Source organism: Nanorana parkeri, unplaced genomic scaffold (genome assembly GCF_000935625.1).
Source record: "Nanorana parkeri isolate BGI_ZX_2015 unplaced genomic scaffold, ASM93562v1 scaffold62, whole genome shotgun sequence".
NCBI classification, from domain to species: domain Eukaryota; kingdom Metazoa; phylum Chordata; class Amphibia; order Anura; family Dicroglossidae; genus Nanorana; species Nanorana parkeri.
Window position 1 is genome coordinate 2,326,971 of NW_017306330.1, and position 20,282 is coordinate 2,347,252.

The 20,282-nt window shown below is 42.3% G+C and overlaps 1 protein-coding gene across 1 annotated transcript; it reads left to right on the forward strand.

The window, feature by feature from the left end:
* Positions 1 to 389: 389 nt before the first annotated feature.
* On the forward strand, positions 390 to 19,060 carry LOC108804490 (Y+L amino acid transporter 2-like). Its single transcript, XM_018576272.1, has 9 exons — positions 390 to 903; positions 6,590 to 6,715; positions 9,348 to 9,492; positions 11,494 to 11,617; positions 11,776 to 11,879; positions 14,875 to 14,971; positions 15,894 to 16,043; positions 17,039 to 17,222; positions 18,981 to 19,060. The coding sequence occupies exons 1-9, from the start codon at positions 390 to 392 to the stop codon at positions 19,058 to 19,060; spliced, it is 1,524 nt and encodes a 507-aa protein (XP_018431774.1).
* Positions 19,061 to 20,282: the final 1,222 nt, after the last annotated feature.

Below are 20,282 nucleotides of genomic sequence, written 5' to 3' on the forward strand. Positions count from 1 at the left end.
GAGAACTAAACTAAAGTGTTACAGCTGCTGCACTATGGACACTGTTGTCCAGCTGGTGGATGTTAATAAATAAATATGCAGCGCAATGGGTCCAGATTATAACAGGTTAAAAAGGGGGCTAATCTAAGGGATTTTAAACACATTTTGTGGTTATTGTCTTATTTACATCCCTTAGATTAGACCCCCTTTTTAACCAGTTATAATCTGGACCCATAGCGCTGCATATTTATTTATTACCATCCCCCTTTACTAAATGTTGTGGTGGGAGTCAGTAACGATATGTACTTGTATTATGTACAAAGTACATTATTTGTACCTAAAGACATTGTTAATGATCACTGTTGTCTTTTTCGTTTCTCAATTTAAGCTGATTCTGGAATAAAGTCAACATGTCTCTACCGTGGACTTTATTCTGCTGTAAGCACCAGGTTGAAAAAAATGAAATCAAGAAAACCGATAAAAGCATAGAAAGTCCGAAACCTGAGAAGGACAAAATTAAAATGAGACAAGAGATCACACTGTTCAATGGAGTTTCCTTAATAGTTGGGAACATGATTGGATCTGGGATTTTTGTATCTCCAAAGGGCGTTCTGATGTACAGTGAATCTTTTGGACTGTCCCTGATTGTCTGGACACTAGGGGGTATCTTTTCCATGTTTGGAGCACTGTGTTATGCGGAGCTTGGGACTTCTGTTTTAAAGTCTGGAGCAAGCTATGCTTATATACTGGAAGCATTTGGAGGATTTACTGCCTTCATCAGACTGTGGTCATCCTTACTAATCATAGAGCCTACAACGCAAGCAATTATTGCCATTACATTTGCCAATTATATCGTTCAGCCAATCTTTCCATTCTGTGAACCCCCATATGCAGCTGTTAGATTAATAGCTGCTGCCTGTGTATGTAAGTATACATTCATACTGCTATGTTTCATTTTATTGTACATTTATGTACTACACTGTGTACACTGCAATCTGTGAATAATGAAAACCTACACTATGTAGTTCATATAAAAAACGAATTATTAGCATAAACTATTCAAACTCTCCTTAATCACTGCAACAGAGACACATTAATAGTCCAAGAGATGAACTAGGAGGGCTAATTAGACTCATTGAGATAACTCTTAATTAAGGTAAAAAAACAAATAGAAGGATGAAGCTGGATACAAAAAGAAAGAAGGAACTCAATTGTAAATATTTGTGTCAGTTTAGCTGGCAATTATTAAATATGTTTGAAAACCCAGCAGTACCTGCCTGAAGCTGCTGGTCCCCGTTGTTGCATCATAACACTAGTAAGCTTCAATTCCTATCTCCAGATAAATAAAAAAACCTACCCCTTGCAGTTGAGCTACCCCCACACTGCAACGGTCAACTGCCCATTTTTGTCTAGGGGGATTCTTTAAAGTGACACTAAACTCAGGAGTTAAATCTTAAAAATGCATTCCAGTACCCTAACTATTAACAAAAATGTCTCTTATTTGTGTATCACTCGGCTGTAGATCCTCAAATCATCTCTGAATTGGTGCTGACACTGTCCTTCCTTCTGGAGGGTGGCTACTTTTGTTCCCCATGGTCCCTGTGTGTGTTGTAAAGTAGCCACTGCTCCAATCTCACTCCTGCGATGGGCTACAATCTTATATTTAACTTACTAATTTGTAATGAGATTGTAGTCCATCACGGGAGTGAGCTTGGAGCGGTGGCTACTTTACAACACACACAGGGACCATGGGGAACAAAAGTAGCCACCCTCCAGAAGGAAGGACAGTGTCAGCACCAATTCAGAGATGATTTGAGGATCAACAGCCAAGTGATAGACAAAAAAAGAGCAGTTGACGCTTGCAGTGTGGGGCAGTGGCGTAACAACCGGGGGGCAGCCCCGGGCGCACAGCTGGGGGGGCGGGGCGTCGGCCGCCAGGCAGTGACAAGTGAGACCCGGCAAAAAGGCTGCAGCGGTGTGGAATCCCGGGCAGGCGGTACGTTGCTTTCTACATTTAGTCCTGCATTGCACAAGCAGGACTAAATGTAGTGTGGGGAAGCCGATTGTGAACTAGCAAATTGCAAACTTGCTATTCCACTCGCCCTCTGCTGCTGTCAATCAGCAGAGGGGGACCTGAAGTTCTCCATAGAGTCCCCTACTAGTGATTCACAGCAGCAGAGGGCGGGTGCAATAACTAGTTTGCTATTGGCTATTGCAAAGTGAAATAGCCAATAGGAATCTAGCCATGCATTCCTATGCTGGTTTTTTGTTTTTTATTCTGATGGCAGCAGCTTTCAGAATACTAAAAAAAAACCCTGCAAAGAAGCTATTGCTTCCTGTGCTATCTGCCATCATTTCAGGGGGGTGCTCTCTCTCCTCCCGCCCTTCCCCCAGCGGATGGGGGAGGGGGGACAGAGGGCACCTCCCTGAAATGATAAGGGCACCTCCCTGAAATTGCTTTTTTCAGGTTGGGATCCCTGGTAACCCTGCCGCTCCGTGTAAACTGTGAGAGGGGAGAGCAGTCTTCCCCTCTCACCTGTCACAGGAGTTCCAGCACAGCGCTGTGCTAGAACTCCTGTCTTGGAGGCAACAGGTTCAATAAAGAGAACCTGTCACCTCCAAATGCTATCACACAGGGGCTTGTTAGCTCTTGTGTGATAGCGATAAAGTTAAGTGAACAAAAAGTGATAAAAAATAAATAAAAATAAAAAATAAGTAAAAAATAATAACAAAAAAAGATTAAATTAAAAAAAATAAAAAGGTGATTAAAAGTAAAAAATATAATAGGCAGGCGGTACGTTGCTTTCTACATTTAGTCCTGCATTGCACAAGCAGGACTAAATGTAGTGTGGGGAAGCCGATTGTGAACTAGCAAATTGCAAACTTGCTATTCCACTCGCCCTCTGCTGCTGTCAATCAGCAGAGGGGGACCTGAAGTTCTCCATAGAGTCCCCTACTAGTGATTCACAGCAGCAGAGGGCGGGTGCAATAACTAGTTTGCTATTGGCTATTGCAAAGTGAAATAGCCAATAGGAATCTAGCCATGCATTCCTATGCTGGTTTTTTGTTTTTTATTCTGATGGCAGCAGCTTTCAGAATACTAAAAAAAAACCCTGCAAAGAAGCTATTGCTTCCTGTGCTATCTGCCATCATTTCAGGGGGGTGCTCTCTCTCCTCCCGCCCTTCCCCCAGCGGATGGGGGAGGGGGGACAGAGGGCACCTCCCTGAAATGATAAGGGCACCTCCCTGAAATTGCTTTTTTCAGGTTGGGATCCCTGTTAACCCTGCCGCTCCGTGTAAACTGTGAGAGGGGAGAGCAGTCTTCCCCTCTCACCTGTCACAGGAGTTCCAGCACAGCGCTGTGCTAGAACTCCTGTCTTGGAGGCAACAGGTTCAATAAAGAGAACCTGTCACCTCCAAATGCTATCACACAGGGGCTTGTTAGCTCTTGTGTGATAGCGATAAAGTTAAGTGAACAAAAAGTGATAAAAAATAAATAAAAATAAAAAATAAGTAAAAAATAATAACAAAAAAAGATTAAATTAAAAAAAATAAAAAGGTGATTAAAAGTAAAAAATATAATGGCCCACTTGCCATGATAACCAGTTTATTGGCAGGCTCCTTCCCTACAGGGACCTGGGCTCCCCTGCACAGAAGAAGGACAGGAGAGTGCCAATCAGCTTGTTACTATTCCCTGGGTGATATTTGGGGGCGTACAGGGACAATGAGGGCATGCTGGAACTTGTAGTTCCCTGGGTAATATTTTGGGGGGTGTAGAGGGACAATGAGGGTATGCTAGGATTTGTAGTTCAATTACAATATGTCCCAGCATGCTCTTATTTTACCTGTACACCCCCACATATCACCGGGGTGGTGGCACAACATTTTGTTCTGCCCGGGCGCCCGTTACTCTGGTTACGCCACTGGTGTGGGGTAGTCCCATTACAAGGGGAGGATTTTTTGGGATAGGTTTTAATATAATATTGCTATAATAAGGAGTGAGGGATAGGGAGGTTTACTCCTGTCTCTTAAGCCTTTGGATCATTTCCCACTTGCAAACAATAAACTTTCTTATGTTACAGTAGTTAAGCTTCTCTCAGCAGTCGCTATATATAAATGATATTCACACCCTGTGATATACGCATGAGCACTAGAAGGCACCTACTTCATATACACTGAGTGGCCAGTTTATTATGACCACCTGACGTTTGTAGGCAAATTAGCTATAATTAGCTATAATTTCGCGCTGAAGTTGCTAGAAGGCCAGACCATTATAAATAGGGAAGCAGGTTGTTTACCACGACGGTAGGAGTGATTTTTTTCTGAAGATATGGGTAAACAACGCGATTTAACAGCCTTTGAACGTGGAATGATTGTTGGCGCGAGCCATGGAGCGAGTATCAGCAAAACAGCAGAATTCGTTAAATGTTCAAGAGCAGCAGTTGTTAAAGTGTTTAAAGACTGGACTGTCAGCCGAAAATCTGGGTCTGAACGTATGAGTTGTGACCGTCAGCGACTAGTCAATGTTAGGGCAGAACGGAGAGTGGCAAGACTGGTACAAGACAACAGAAGGGCAACAGTGCAGTGTCAGATTCCTCGCATCACCTTGCAACATCTCATGGAGTCACGAGGCGGCCCAACGAAGTAATCTCGTGGAGTCATCTCGTGGCCCAACGAAGTACTGATGGGGTGGTCATAATAATCTGGCCACTCAGTGTATACCAATACAATTTCATTTGTCACTTTGATGTGACAGTTCTGACACTCGTACAATACTTGTACATTATATCCGCTGTAACAGGGCACTTTCAAGTTGTAGCCAGGGAATCTTGGCATGATGTGTGAATAGCACACATATAAAAACATATAGAGCAGGTTACACAACAGGCCTCCTCTCTGCATGTGTAACCTAGCACAGTGAGGCCAGAGCTGCAACAGCCTCTACTTTGTGTTAAAGACTTGAGCTCTGTGGATGGTTCGGACCAATGGCAAAGCACCATTGGTCCAAGTTGTCCAATCAAAAAAAAGAAGAAAAAAACCCACTGAAGACATCGATCTCAATACCTCACCAGTGACGAGCAAGTGAGGGACAGGGAGGCTCATTCCTGTCTCCTCCCTTCTCCCTCCCTCCTCCACACATAGTTCGGTGAGGGGGCAGGACGTTGGCAGGCTGGGGGCAGCAGGCGAAATGCCTCACCGAGCACAGACCTTACTGCACGTCACTACTGTGGCTGTAGTTTTACCTATGTATACTAGGTTTAGTGGTTATTTAAACATTACTTTCTACAGGGAGGTAGATGTTCTCTATACTTCAGAAAATGATTGTTCACATATTACTTCTTTCTAATGCGTCGTACAGTATGGAAAACCCTTGAAATTTGGGGGGAATATTCACTGAAATGCAGCTACATAAGGTGAATTGAAGTGTACTAACATTTGTTTCAAGCAATTTGAAATAGTTTGAAAAAGCAAGCTTCTTCACCTCACTGCTCCTCATGTATCTGTACTTTATTAAATCAACCACTTTGTCTTCGCTCACCCCTCCTACTGCATTATGATGAGTACCACCTATACCCAGGGCTGCAACACACATGGACAGATGATAGAAGATTCCTGTGACACTACATTCATTCATCACTTTACATCTCTACTACAGCAGCCAACGTCTAGAATGGTATTACTCTAGGAACCCAGCAGCCATAGTGGAAAGGGACTCCCAAGCAAAAATAAAGCTCAGCAACTAATTATTTGTAAGCCCAGTCCCTTTAAGCTAAGTGCTACCCTTTGTTCACCAATGAAAGCACTGACAGCTTGCAGTGCAGCATAGGATCTTTGGATACAAAAAGTGGAATTCCAAGCACATAAAATAAAAATACCAATCTAAAATCTACATTTAGGAGGCATACAGTATGTACAGTATATGGTAATTGTGTATTTAACCATTTTCAGGGAGTTCAGCTTTAATTTGCAAGATATAAATTGAATGTACTATGATTTTCATAATTTCCACAATTTCCAAAATTAAAGATGACCGCTTTTTGTGATTATTGGATATGATGATGTAGATATTATTTTTAAGTAATTAAAGGGCAGCTATGGTCAAAACACTAAAAATAAATATGTATTTCAATATTGATTTTCCGAAAGCATTATTCCACTCCTAATATCCATATCGAGAGGTTTGTTCACTTACCTACTGACGATGCCCATAGGATGTACTTCCTTAATGCAGTGACTCAATTTAATTCAGCTATGCGAATATATACTTCCTTGTGTAACTCTAACTAAGCCTGCCATTTGAACGACAATTCAACGTCTGAACAATGTAACTTTATTAATTCTTGCTGAAAGCAATGCATGATGGGCTATGTAGTTTTGAGAAATTGAGATTGCATCACACCAAGCAGCAGGGAAAGCGATGCAAAGTACACTGGGAATCCAGGAAGTATCCAGGAACTCACTACATAAAAGGGATTTTTTTCAAGTAAGCTTTGATTGCTTTATCAAAAACAACTCTAGTATGTATTCCTATTACAATGCTGATGTTATAACATGATAGTGTATGATGTGACTTTAGAATTCTTTAAACAACTTTGACTTCTCCCTTTAGGCACATTAACATTCATTAACTGTGTCCATGTGAAATGGGGAACAAGAGTTCAAGACATCTTTACATATGCAAAAATCATGGCCCTCCTGATGATAATTGCTGTGGGCCTTGTGAAGATCAGTCATGGTAAGATCATCATAAGAATGTACTGTAAAGGGAAACAAGCTATACAGGCAGCATGATGTACAAAAGTGATGCTTGGTCACGAGAATAAAGGCCATGGTGCAGATTATTTAGTTGTGTTGATGCACCTCAGAATTAACTGTGATTGGTTGTTAAACCTTTGACTGCCAAGGACATATTGCATATGTAGCGCTATTGTAACTGGATTGAGAAACTTTAGTATGAATATTGATCTTCAGGTCACCAACAGCTATACTGTATTATGAATGCTCTACGTCCACATACTTACAATAAAGTCCCAGAAACATTCACTCTAAGACGTGGTTCTTTTCTCTGGATGGACAGAGAATTATAGGCCCCAATCTCATTAGTAGATTTTAAAATAGGAAAAAGTTGATTGAATATCTAATATGGGAACGAGGGCGAGGTGTGAATCAGGATATGCCAAAAGTACACTTGATCTCTGTTTCTAGGCTAGGCCATAATCTTTTCTAAATCCTAAAGTCTGTCTCTGCTACTTTCATAATTGCAGACTGTGCTGGCTGGACTCCTTTAGAGCTGAGGCTCCTTGAAATTGAAGTTCTAGTGATATCTCAATCTTTAACTTTCAAGGATGGTGCTTCCTTTGTACAGCAGCTAACACTTTCAGGGGTTCTTCCCAGGAGGGGAGAACCCTGTATTATTTCACGTGCTAAGTGCAAGGCATAGGAAAGACTAATTTCGTAGGCCAATCAGCAAAAGTCCATTTATTGAAAAGCAATCGCCTTTCAAATGCAAGCGCTTTCGGGGCTGCACAGGGTCACTTTCATCGGGCTGAGAATGATTTGCATTCTCAGGCTGATGAAGGGGACCCTGTGCGGCTCCAAAAGGGCTTGCATTTGAATGGCAATTGTTTTTCAATAAATGGACTTTTGCTGATTACACAAAGATTATGGTGTGCTGGTGACATCCTTTAAAAACTACATGTATATCACGGCGCCATCCGTGGTCGCTACGAGCACACACCTGCATCTTGCAGGTCATCAATTTCGGTAAGGAGTGCAGCAATACATCTTCTGTTATAATTTCCTAGGCTGGCACCCAAGAGGCCAAGGAGGGAATAGCCAGAACAGAAAGTGTCTCAGATAATAAATAGTTCTCCCAGCATGCACTGTAGGTTCCCCAAGCCTATTGATTGGCCAGGCTATCAAATACCCATAACACAGAATTATATCTCTAGCACACCTTTCTGGAGCAAACTCAAACAATATGAGACAAAGACAACACACTCTATGCTTAGAGAAACACTCCGGTAGATGTACAGTTGGGATGGCTACAGGCTACTGCTGTCTACAAAATTCACAAACAACACAACAAGGAAGTTAGCAAAAATACTGCATTTCTACATGCACATAATGGTGGCATCTTTTCCTTCATCACTGGCTACCTCTCCATTATCTGTACAAAGGTATTCATTTATAGAAACTCAAATACAAACACCCTTCTCTTGATGACATACCTCCTGCTCAATGATGTGTCTACTTCTCCTTTTGTTCTCATCTCTGGTGTTTACAGATCCATGCTTGAGGCTATGATCAATGTTGGATCGGGTGCTAGGGGAAAAGGAATTTAGTGACAATTTGTTCCCAATCTTGATGAAACATCATGGTCCCCTGATGTTTCCATAAAGCAGATAGGACTCCACTTTTGTATGCTGTCACTCAGTAGGATTCATCACCCCCCTTTGTATTGCAATATAACAAATGTATGTAAATTGAAACCTATAGTTTTTAGTAGAATGAGGAGGGGTTAGATCCTGTGTACATTTTTTATGGTCCTCTGTGTCCCTGCTAAATGAGATTAATCTTACTATTGATCCTAGTGACCATTGTTTCCAGTAGAGAAAATAATGGGAAATCCAAACATTTTGAGTTGCTACAGGAACTGAAGATAAGGGATAATCTTCTAATAAAGAGAATCTTCTAATCTTCAGGGGACACCTGTTCCAGTGACAACTGTCTGAGAGGGGAACTCCTCCAAAAATGTGGTGTTCAGTGGCCTATGCCCCCATTGGTAGTCAGTGGTCTCTGTCTCCTTTTTGTTGGTGATCAGTGGGAAACACTCCGGCTTGTGTTAATGATCAGTGGTGAATACGCTTTTAAATTATGGTGTTTAGCAATGTGTGTCCCCCCTAACATTGGTGTTTAGTTGTATATGTGTCCTTATTCTATGGGTATTCAGTTGTCTATGCCCCTATTGGTAGTCAGTGGTTTCTGTCTCACTTTTGTTGGTCAGGGGGAAACACCTAACCTGAGAAATGCTGATAAGGACCATACCTCTTTCTTCCAGCTCCCAGGTATATGCTATGTGTTGTTGGGCCTGTACCATGCAGGCAGCATTGTGTTGGATATCACTACACCTGGCATTGTCATCATATAACAGAACAATTCACTCTAATATTCAGATTGACTTGCTCTGTTAGAGGTCTTGCTGGTCCCATGACACTGGGTAGAACACCCAAGGCATGTGCCCTAGTTACTCAGGGCTCACAACACTTAGGTTGACATCTTAGTTTCAAAGAATTAAAGTGAAAGAATTCTGTTCCTTTTAGCCTACCTTTACATAACCTGAGTGGTTTTACTCTCTGTTTTCCTAGGTGAGACAGAAAATCTCCAAAGTCCTTTTGAAGGATCAACAACTAACATTGGATCTATGGCACTTGCCCTCTACTCTGCACTTTATTCCTATTCTGGATGGGACACACTGAACTTTGTCACAGAAGAAATGAAGAATCCTGAGAGGTTAGAATCCTTCAAAATATATCTGTCCTGTACTATCTCATTGTATGAAGTACCTGTGGTACAGCCTGTAAGACAGGGGCGCCCATAATTTTTCGTTCAGAGATCTAGTTTTCAAATGACAAGCTCAATTAGATCTACCAACAAAAAAACACCTGCATTCAGGGGGGGAGCATGGCGGTGCATTGAAGTCAATGGCACTGCAGCCACGCCCCTCACCCCCCAGTGCGATCGCCCACACCCGGAACGCAGGCACGTTAGTGCCTGCATTCCAGTCCAGTCCAAAAATGTTGCAAGCACAATTTTTGCAGATTGCACTAGACCGGAATGTAGGCAGACGATCGCACTGTGGGCGGGGGGCATGGCTGCGGTGCCGTTGACTTCAATATAACCCCACGCCCCCTCCTGCCCCTGAATGCAGGGAGTCAGCCGGCTTGCATTACAGTGCTTCTAGAGGCGCCGGCGTCCTGTCCTCCCGCGGTGCTTGTGTGGCCGATGTTGCACATGGGGAGAGGTGTCCCGCCCCTTTCCATCTGTGGCGTCTAACACATTCAGCCGGCAGCCACACGAGCACCACGAGAGCATAGTAGTAGCCAGCTCCTTTTGCGCATGTGGCAAGAAAAAAACGTGCCCCCCCAACAGGCGTGTGACATCACCCAGCGCCCTGCCACCAGGATTTTTATTTTAACTATTTTTTATTATTTATTTTTTATTTAATTTGGTGCTTCCGGGTAATATTGGGGGTCTAAACAGCCCCCTGATATTTCCCTTTTAAAATTAAAAAAGAAATTGAGGACACAAAGTCCTCAATCTATTTTTCTGCAGCCTCTGTTCTAAATGAATGGAAAGCACAGAGGCTTCACATTCATTAAGAAAATATTTACTATCAAGCAGTTTCTGAATGGGGAGGAGCCTCTGTACAGAGTGCTTCTCCCCATTGAGAATCTCATGAATGAACAGGAAGTGATGTACATCACATCCTGTTCATTCATAACTGGGGACACATAGTACTATGTGTCCCCCAGTTATTTACAACCCCCTCCCCTGCACACCCACATATAAAATACAGAGCCCCCTCTCCTGCTCACCTTTTTAAAGGGAGGAGGCGAGGAGGCACGATCGATTCCTCGTGATCCAGTGGTGATTAGTAAGGTCTGCTGCAGACCTTACTAATCCATCCTTTGGGCCAGCGCTCACTGAAGGATTTCAGAGCACTGGCTGAAAGGATCCATCCGAGTGCCAGGGTTCTGTCGATAGAACACCAGCACAGAGAAGCAGCTATGCGGTCTGCATCTGACAGAGATTCAGACCGTGTCGCTGCTCATGCAATTTAGGTAAGCGGCCCGTGACGTTTTTATACTGTCTCCCTTAATTCTATGTGGAAAGCGGGTGTAACCCACTTCCAACTAATTATAGCAAATAATTGAATTTTTGACCTTCCATGGAACGTATAATGGTATAAAAAAGTGATAACAAAACCTTGCTCAAAGAAGTATGGTCACATGATGTTTAATATATGATAATGTCTGTATTTTAACTGGGTGGATCCCAACAAATTTGCTGGGATCATTCTTGGCAGCAGTGCAGCTCTGCGCTGGCAACATATAGCAGGAAGTAGCCCACTATATGCTGACTTTCGGTCATAGGAGTACATTCGTTAATGTACTCCTGTGGCCCAAAAAAGAAGTAAAGGCAAAAAAGGTTTGGCTTTGCTTCTCTTTTAAATTTTTAGAAACCCAATAGAGGTTTAAAGAGCAGATAAAACTAGGAAAGGAGTGTGAAGGAGAGAAAAATCTTACTATATACTGTACAGAATAAGCACCGAATTTGTAAATAGTGGTAGGAACAGGTATTGTTGGTACTACTTTCTGAGCCAACAAGCTATTGCTCACTTTACCCCATCTATAGGTGTGTTCTAGCACACAGAAATGTTGAATTGTAGAGGTCTCCCTTAGACCCCAGAACACATTTATTGTTACTTTTGTTATTTTCATGTATCCACAGGAACCTCCCCCTCGCTATTGCTATTTCTATGCCTATTGTGACTATTATATACCTTCTGACCAACGTGGCATACTATGTGGTTCTAGACATGGCGTCTGTCCTTACCAGCGATGCAGTTGCTGTGGTGAGTCTTCTGTAGTGATGTGTTAAGTACCAATTTTAGTTCTGAAATCACCTATATTCAGCCGAAAATTATATTTTAGGAAAATTGTGTGCTAAAGTTTATTCTCATTTTAATTTTGATGTTAATCAGCAAATGCTAAAACTATTTTGTGTTTATAGACCTTTGGAAATGAAGTTCTTGGCCATGCCAAATGGCTGATTCCAATCGCTGTTGCTATGTCGTGTTATGGTGGCTTGAACTCATCTATAATAGCAGCGTCAAGGTGAGAAAGTGACCAGGTCAGGCCTCACAGACAGGAAACATTATGCATTCTGATGTGCGTTCATATTTTATTCTCCATGTCTGCTCCTGACATATCAACAGACCTGTCTTCAACTAGAGCTTCACTAAGCTGAATATGTTTGTATCTAGAATAGAGAAATAGCAGAACCTCATTCTTATTTAAAATTTATTTTGGTGAAAACAAACTTTTTAGGAGAAGCCTTTGGTTGTCAGTTTCCTTCATTGGCTTCCAAATGTGGAGGCATTTGGATCATAGCTCCTGGGTATGTGGCCACTCTGTCTTCTCAATATGCCATATTAATACCTGGATAATGGAAGAAAGCTTGGCCCCCACTGCCCACTGAGGCTCTGACATTTGACAGATAAACAGCAGGGGTGTGGATCAGGGCCAGGAGGGGCAGAGTAAGCTTTTGAACTAAAGCAGGGTGGTTATTTTAGGCACTTTTGAGACTAGGTCAGGTTCAAAAAAGTAGACCACTGTGAGTCATCACTCTTTACTGTCCTCCTGAGAGTATGTTTTCTCTGCTAGACTACTAGCACTGTGAAGGCGATTACATGAAGTAGATGCATTGAGTTATTTAGGTACTTATTTCACTTACAACTTGAAGAGGAGCTGCAGGGTTTTCAAAACGTAACCCTTGCAGTGGGGCTACCCCTACAGTGCAAGGGCTAACTGTCTGTTTTGGTCTAGGGGCGCAAATAAACAAAATATACTTACCTAATCCTCAATCCCACCTGGCTGCTAGACTGGTCCCCATAGCCTCTTTTCCCCCTGTCTCCATTGGTCTAAGCCCTGCTGACATCATCAGGTCTAATGCAGTCCATTCACTGACATTAGATGTGAGGATGCCGAGGAACACACCATAGCCAGATCGGAAAAGGAGAGAGCTGAGCGCTGAGTGCCGCAGGACCGAAGATCAGGTGAGTATATCGTCTGTATTCCATTCCCTAGGCCAAAATGAGAAGTTAACCTGTGCAGTGCAAGGCTGGCCAATGCAAGGATTAACTTTTGAAAATCCTGTAGTTCCTTTTTAACATACATTAGTATCCTGTAGTACTTTTTTAACATACCTTTTTATAAATATTGTGTTCTTTTTCTTAAAAAAAATTTTATTCCTCGTTTTTTTGAGGGTCCCCGCATTGCTCTCCCTCCCACACCCTGCACAGGTGCAGCCGTCAGCTGAGCAGCTGCTGTGGAGGCACCCGTGAGTGCTTGTGCCTGCAGTAGCTGTGTGCGTCCATAGACTCACACAACCCTGAGGCAGGCCATGCCCCTCCTCTCTTCCCTAAAGGGTGATTGACGGCAGAATGAGTCTATGGCTCCTCTGCCTTCAGTATCCTCCACCCTGCAATCAGGAAGTTTGGGGAATGGAGGATCGCTTCGGGGACCGGTGTTCTGTCAAAAACTCCAACTCCTCGAGATCTCTAATGACCTGACTTCCGGTTTAGTTAGAAGTAAGAGGTTTGACGAGAAGGCTGTACTGCACGTGTGCCACCTGCGGTGTTTCCCTACACACGTTCTACATAGCAATAAAGTATTACAATGAACTAGGGTCAGACTAATCTAGCACGTTATTGATCCGAGTTGCCCCACTCAATATGGCTGCCGCTTGCGACCTTATTGAGTGGGGCAACTTAGATGAATAACGTGCTGGATTAGTCTGAGCCTACTTCATTATAATACTTTATTGCTGTGTAGTACGTGTATAGGGAAATGGCGCGGGTGGTGCACGTGCAGTACAGCCTTCTCGGCCAAGCCTCTTACTTCTAACTAAACCGGAAGTCAGGCTGTTGGAGATTTTGAGGAGTTGGAGTTTTCGAAAGAACACCGGTGGCGGAGACAGCGATGACACAAGCAAGTGTGGAGGGGACAGGAAACACAAAAAAGTACTGGTCGTATTTGCAGAGAATGCATTAAGGTAAAAAAACGACCAGCCTTTAATACTACTGTATTTTAAATGCAGATTTGTTACACCTGCCTGGAATTTAGACTTATTCAAAATTCACAAAGCGTTTATGTAGATTTAAGTGACCTGTAAAGCTTTGCAAGTGCTGGTAACACATTATTAAAGACATTTGTACTTACTGCACTTAACAATTTTGCTGTGTGTTAGCAAAACATGCTAAAATGACCCAACCAACTAATACCCAGTTTTATTGAAAACTGGTCTATTGAAGGGTCTATTCACTTTTACCAAACATTCTCTAGTAGAGAACCTTCCAGGTCTATCATGCATTTTAAATGACAGGGGATTCATTCTAGAGAAGTGAACGCTCGTTATAACCCATTCACTGATTTATAAAAGTACCGCCTAATATGTGTTAGCACTTACAAAGTATGCCAGCTCATACTTGGTACACTATGACTTCCCAGATTTACAGATATGTTATTATATCCTCAATCAATTAACTGGACTGTTTATTCATTTCAAACTCATTTTAGAGTATCTCATGTTTTAATTAGATCAGAGCGCAAAAAGTGAGCCTCTTGTTCCTGTACATGGACTAATTTCACTTTATTTTGGAGTGCTGGTGACATTTTTTTAAATTAATTGTTCCTGTACATGTCCCCAAATTACTTGCCAGCTATGATCACATGTACTCATGTTAACACCAATCTGACCCTGTTTAGCCTGTTTACTCTGATTAACCAGTAAGGTGTCAGGAGGTACTAGATCCACATGTAGTTCGGTCAGATGAGAGCATCAAATTAGAGGATAGGTGTCCAAAGTCTTTGATTACTGTCATCAACATTTGATGACAACCAGAAAACATGCTTCAGGGGCCAAAAGGCAAGTCTATGGAAGGACAGGACAGCCATTCAGTATTGCATTGCCAGTGAAAGAGGAATGGAGATTGAGCTCTATCTGCTTTGCGTCTATCATCGGCAATATATGTCCAGAAATGTATGTACTGAAGTCACAGTTTATGATAGGCAAGTTTACATTATTAAGAGAAGTTTTCAATGTTCGTAGGCTGTTCTATGTTGGAGCAAGGGAAAGTCACCTACCTGCAAGTCTAAGTCTGATTCACCTACAGAACTTCACCCCAGTCCCTGCTCTTCTCTTTAATGTAAGTGGACTTGTGACTGTACTTACCTACACTGGGCATTTGTGCACACTTTACATATATAATTAGTTAACTCTTTGCTCATTTAGTAGAATGATGCCAAGATCATTTATATTTTTATTACCCATAGAACTAGCATTCTGCTTTCAGATTTTCTCTGTTTAGGTTACATTGAAATAGTTGAATACGGCACCTACTGTGTCTTATTGAATTGAAGGAAACTTGGCCTTAAGAAGTGGAGGACCTGTATTGTTTTTTTCAACCACCCATCAGCATTAGACCTACCCTAAAGCTTAAATCTGATTGGTGAGAAATCCAGTTCCCAGTAAGCCGTATTGATACAAGCTCTACAGTGTTTTATTTAGACCAATTGTCATTTGCCATACTACACAGAGGCCTAGGGTTGCCACCTTTTCTTCCAGCGAAACCCGAACACTCTAGCGGCGCACGGAAATGTTTTGGGGAGAATAAGTTGCGGTACCCTATCTTAATTTTGGTTGCCCCTGTGTGCCTGACATCATGTGTCCGGGTTTGACCTCCCATGAAACCCAGACGCAGCATTCAAAACCCGAACTGTCCGGGTGAATCCTAGACAGGTAGCAACCCTACAGAGGCCACATATGTGACAGTATAACATTGTATTTATGTATACAGATATGCATGCATGTACATATCTGTGTGTTTTACAACGCTATAACAGGGTGGGAAACTTCAGCCCTCCAGCTGTGCTTTAACTACAAATCTCAACATGCTTTTACCTCTATGCCTGTAACTGTCAGTCGTGCAATGCCTCATGGGACTTGTAGTTTTACAACAGCTGGAGGGCCAGAGTTGCCCATCCCTGCTCTAAAGTCTGATGTTTTAATCAGATAATACTGACTGCTTTCCTTGCAGGCATAATAAGATAACATTTTTCTTATTATAGGGGTTAATGGCAATCCTCTACCTGCTGGTGGAAGACGTCTTTCTACTCATAAACTACTACAGTTTCAGTTATTGGTTATTTGTTGGTCTTTCTGTTGCTGGATTAATAGTACTGCGAGTTACCCAGCCTGAAAGGTCACGCCCTGTAAAAGTAAGTTCTGTCATTAGCTTTCATCAAAAAAAATACTTAAAGGATAAGTTTACTTTTCAAACCATATGTCGGGTTACACCCATATTTAGGGTGCAGCATGAAACATGGTTAACCCCCACTTACCTGAACCACTGGGTTCTTCTCCCCGCATGCTGCTGCATATCTTTGAGCTTAGTGCAGCTCTGCATGGCTTCGTAAGACTTAAAGAGATCATTTAGTCACCAGCACACCAGCAGTGACCACATTGTTTTGCCTGATGAATGGACCGCATGTGGTTCCAAAACATTGCATTGCTTGTGACACCACATATCTAAACATCAATAAAAGACAGATTGATGAAGTGGACCTTGGTATGCTGGTGACCTCATTATCTCCATACCTCTCAATGAGCCTGCTCAGGGATTGGTCAGATACATATTCATAACCTTGTCATTGGCATAACTACACTGTGTGCTGAGGCCCCATCCCAGCAACAGGAGGAATCAATCAATCTACTAGGCTTGGGTAAAAGCCCAGGCTGACTACAGTCCAGCAATAAACACTAAATGTAATAGTGACTCAACCGCCATTGGCAGGGTCGCTACAGTATATTCAACTTCGGATGCTCAACAAAAATTGTGATCACAATGGAAGTGAAAGGGCAGGGGGTTTGCTCAATGGCTCTTTACAACACATGAGAAATCCTAAACGAACTTTGGAGGTGCAAAATAGTGTGCTGAAAATGCCTACATGTGCTTTGGGGGAGGTGGAGGTAGTCCCCCAAATAGATACCCTGTATTATGGATCTAATTTAGACCTGTTATTTGTAATGGGTTTACATTTCCCTATTCTGGGAATAGCATGACTTCAGGTCTACCAAGCCCAGGTCTGAAATGAATGTGAAAAGATTAGGAATGAGTTTCAGTGGCAATGTGGGAGTTCAGATGACTCCAGTGAATCGTGTATACACATAGGAGAGATTCTTCAATAAATGATATGTTTGTATATCTTTGCAGGTTAGTCTGTTCTTCCCGGTTGTTTATTGCCTCTGCAGCCTTTTCCTGGTTGTCGTGCCGCTCTACTGTGATTCCATTAACTCACTCATTGGCATTGGAATAGCACTCTCTGGAATTCCTGCATACTTTTTAGGGGTTTATTTACCCGTTGCAAAGAGACCAAGATTCCTTTCTTATCTTTATGGTGAGTATATTGCAGTTTCTGTGAATATTTGCAGGAGGAGGCTTATTTATCAAAATATCTAAAGGGCTGGACTGTATTCCTTTTTGCTGTAAGCAGTGACACACTTCTTTCCCTTCAGTATTTAGTGCTATAGTTTGATAGAAGCTAGGGGCCCCTGAGCTTTAATGCCATACAGTACCTAATACTCCATCCCCAGTCCTATATAACTCTCCACCTGTCCCTGAAGTGTCTCTAAATCCAACAATAAAAATGTAATATATTGCAGCCAATTACTCCTTGGATGTGGTGGCTGCATTACTTTTCTTTTTTATTTATTTTTTCACCTGGTAATTCTGCCAGTACCACTCATCTTGTCAATGATGACAAGTACTATACTTATGGAGGAGCAGCATTGTCAATCCCTAGGCGTCTTGCTCCAATTTCAAACTACAGAATACTTCTCCCTATCCGCATCTAAATAACATAGTGGGAGGTGTTCTGCAGTCCAGCAAGGGAGAACTGAGCAGAGCTGATAACACAACTTGAGACTTCAGTGCAGCAGAAGCTAAAAGCCAACTGGATGTCTGGCAGAATCAATGGGTATTTGTCTCTACTGTGTTTTTAAAGAGACAGAACATGCAGAATTGTGCCTGGATTAGATAGATATACCGAATATTAGTGCACATCCACCCCCCCCCCCTCCCCCCGGCAAACTGTACACTTTAAAATACACCTATCATGATGTTGTTATTGCTGAGCTCTTCTTTTGAGAATGTTCATTCACTTACTGTCATTCTAATACTTAGTTTCAATGCTTTCTGAGTTACTGACCCTGAACAAGTATAGAGATAAGCAATTTGAAGAATTTTCTGACACTTAGTCACAAAATGATCAAGCCACACAAAGGCCACCAGCCTTTTCAAAAGAAGACCAGCAATAGTAGCCCCATGATAGGTGCACTTTATTACCCCAACTCCGATCATTTTCCACCCTTAACTCCACGTCTATTGCTTTAACCCCCTCCCTTCTCCTCCAGGGCTTCACCAGCTCTACTCATGGGAAGTGTAATAGGTTTTCCTGCTTTAGCCATTTGGAAAGTGGAAATAAACAGTACACTTCCTGTAACCCTAAACCTATAGATTATCTGCAGATTTTCTATGTTCAGATGGAAAAAGTGCAACAGATTCCTCCATCTATGCTAAACTGTGTGGATGGAGAAATCCTCCACTGGGCCAAGCTTCAGTATCTCGCTAGTCGACCGCGCTGTCTGTCAAAATACCTGAACATTCAGATTGGATGTAGGCATTCTTCAGGTGTTTTGAGAGCCAGTGGAGCTGACTAGCAAGGTACTGAAGCTTGGCCCAGTGGGAGATTCCTCCATTCACGCAGTTTAGCGTAGATGGAGGAATCTGTTGCACTTTTTCCATCTGACCATAGAAGATCTGCAGATAATCTATAGGTGTATGGCCAGCTTAAGAGTGCTGTACCCCAGAGGACACATCAGCTTGATTTAGCTACATGCTTGCTCACGGTGATTCCAATATAAAGGGTATATGAATATAGCTAGTTAGACTTTGTGGGATTCTCAGGAGCAGAGGTCTGGTTGCAACCACATGATCTGCTACTGTTTTTCCTATGCCAGGAAACCTAGGTAAGCAATGGCAGAGGGTGTCTAAGTAAGCTTGGACTGCGTTTGCTTTTAATGTACCTACGACACGTGCACTTTTAAGACAGACAACAAATCAGTTAATAAAATACAATGTCCATGTTCTTTTGCAGTATCAGTCACAAAGTACATACAAATCCTCTGCAACTGCTGCCTGACAGATCTGGATGATGAAGAGGAGAAGAATCTATAAGGTCCAAGATAACTATGCTGCCTCATATATAAAAAAAAAAATATTTCAGAGGATTTATATTTTCATGATTTTGCACTTTATTGAGATTCTAACACACAGTATTGTGATTTTGTATTATATTTCTTTTATATCATTCTTTTCATTTTTAGTTTTGAATGGATAATCATGAGGAGAGTAAAATATACTCTTCCCAATACGTAGAGCTGGTGTGGGACACTACAAATGTCAAACGCCGCCTCTAAGACTAAGAGCTGACCAATCATGTGACCGCTGATCAGTCAGCTCTAGTTCTCTGCTCCAAGCAAAGAGCAGTGACTATCAATCACTGCTCCACCCTGGGATTCTCCACTCTCTGCTCCTCTGGAGCTGGCTGGAGATACAGGTTGGTGATAGGTCAGCTTAAAGTTACATTAAACCGTCAGATTTTTTAACATAACACAATACTGTAATGTGTACGTTACTGTAATCCATGGTTGTTTCCCTTCTCTTTGCTGCTCTTCCTTTTAAACCTGTATCTGTTCTCATGCTCTGCAGAACTTCTGTTTTGCAGCAGACTGCCTTGTCTCAGGAATGGATACACGGTGTCTGTGTATACGTTTGTATAGGCTTGTAACCTGAGCCAGCACTACAGGAAGAGGCCCTGAGCTATAAAAGGGAAGTTTTCCCCAAGCATGAGAAGACATGAGGATTTAAAAGGAAGAGCAGCAAAGAGAAGGGAAACTACCATGGATTACAGTAAGGCACACATTACAGTATTGGCTTATGTTAAAAAATCTGAGGGTTTAATGTCACTTTAAAGCTAGAGACAAGCATGTGCAGAGAGGAAGAGCCAGCTGTCAGTCATAGAGGCTAGGCTGGATCCCTACAATATTATTGGGATCCTTCTAGACTGCAGTGCGGCTATGCTATCAGTTGATAGCATGCATAAGACAACTATCTGCTGACTTTGGATCACAGGAGTGCATTACTTTCAAAACCTTAGCCTTTCAAAACATTAGATTTATGGGTCGCTGGATCAGTAGATTGGAGCACAAGGGAAGAGCAGCTATAAGGCAGACGCCCTAAGGCTTGTGTAGACAGACTTTTGTACACATCACACAGGTTTTGCATTCCCATACAAGTCTAAGGGAATGCAAAACCCATTTGAAGCAGGTCAAATGCAGGTCAGAATGAGGTCAACTGCAGGTCAGAACGAGGTCAACTGCAAGTTGAATGCATCTGT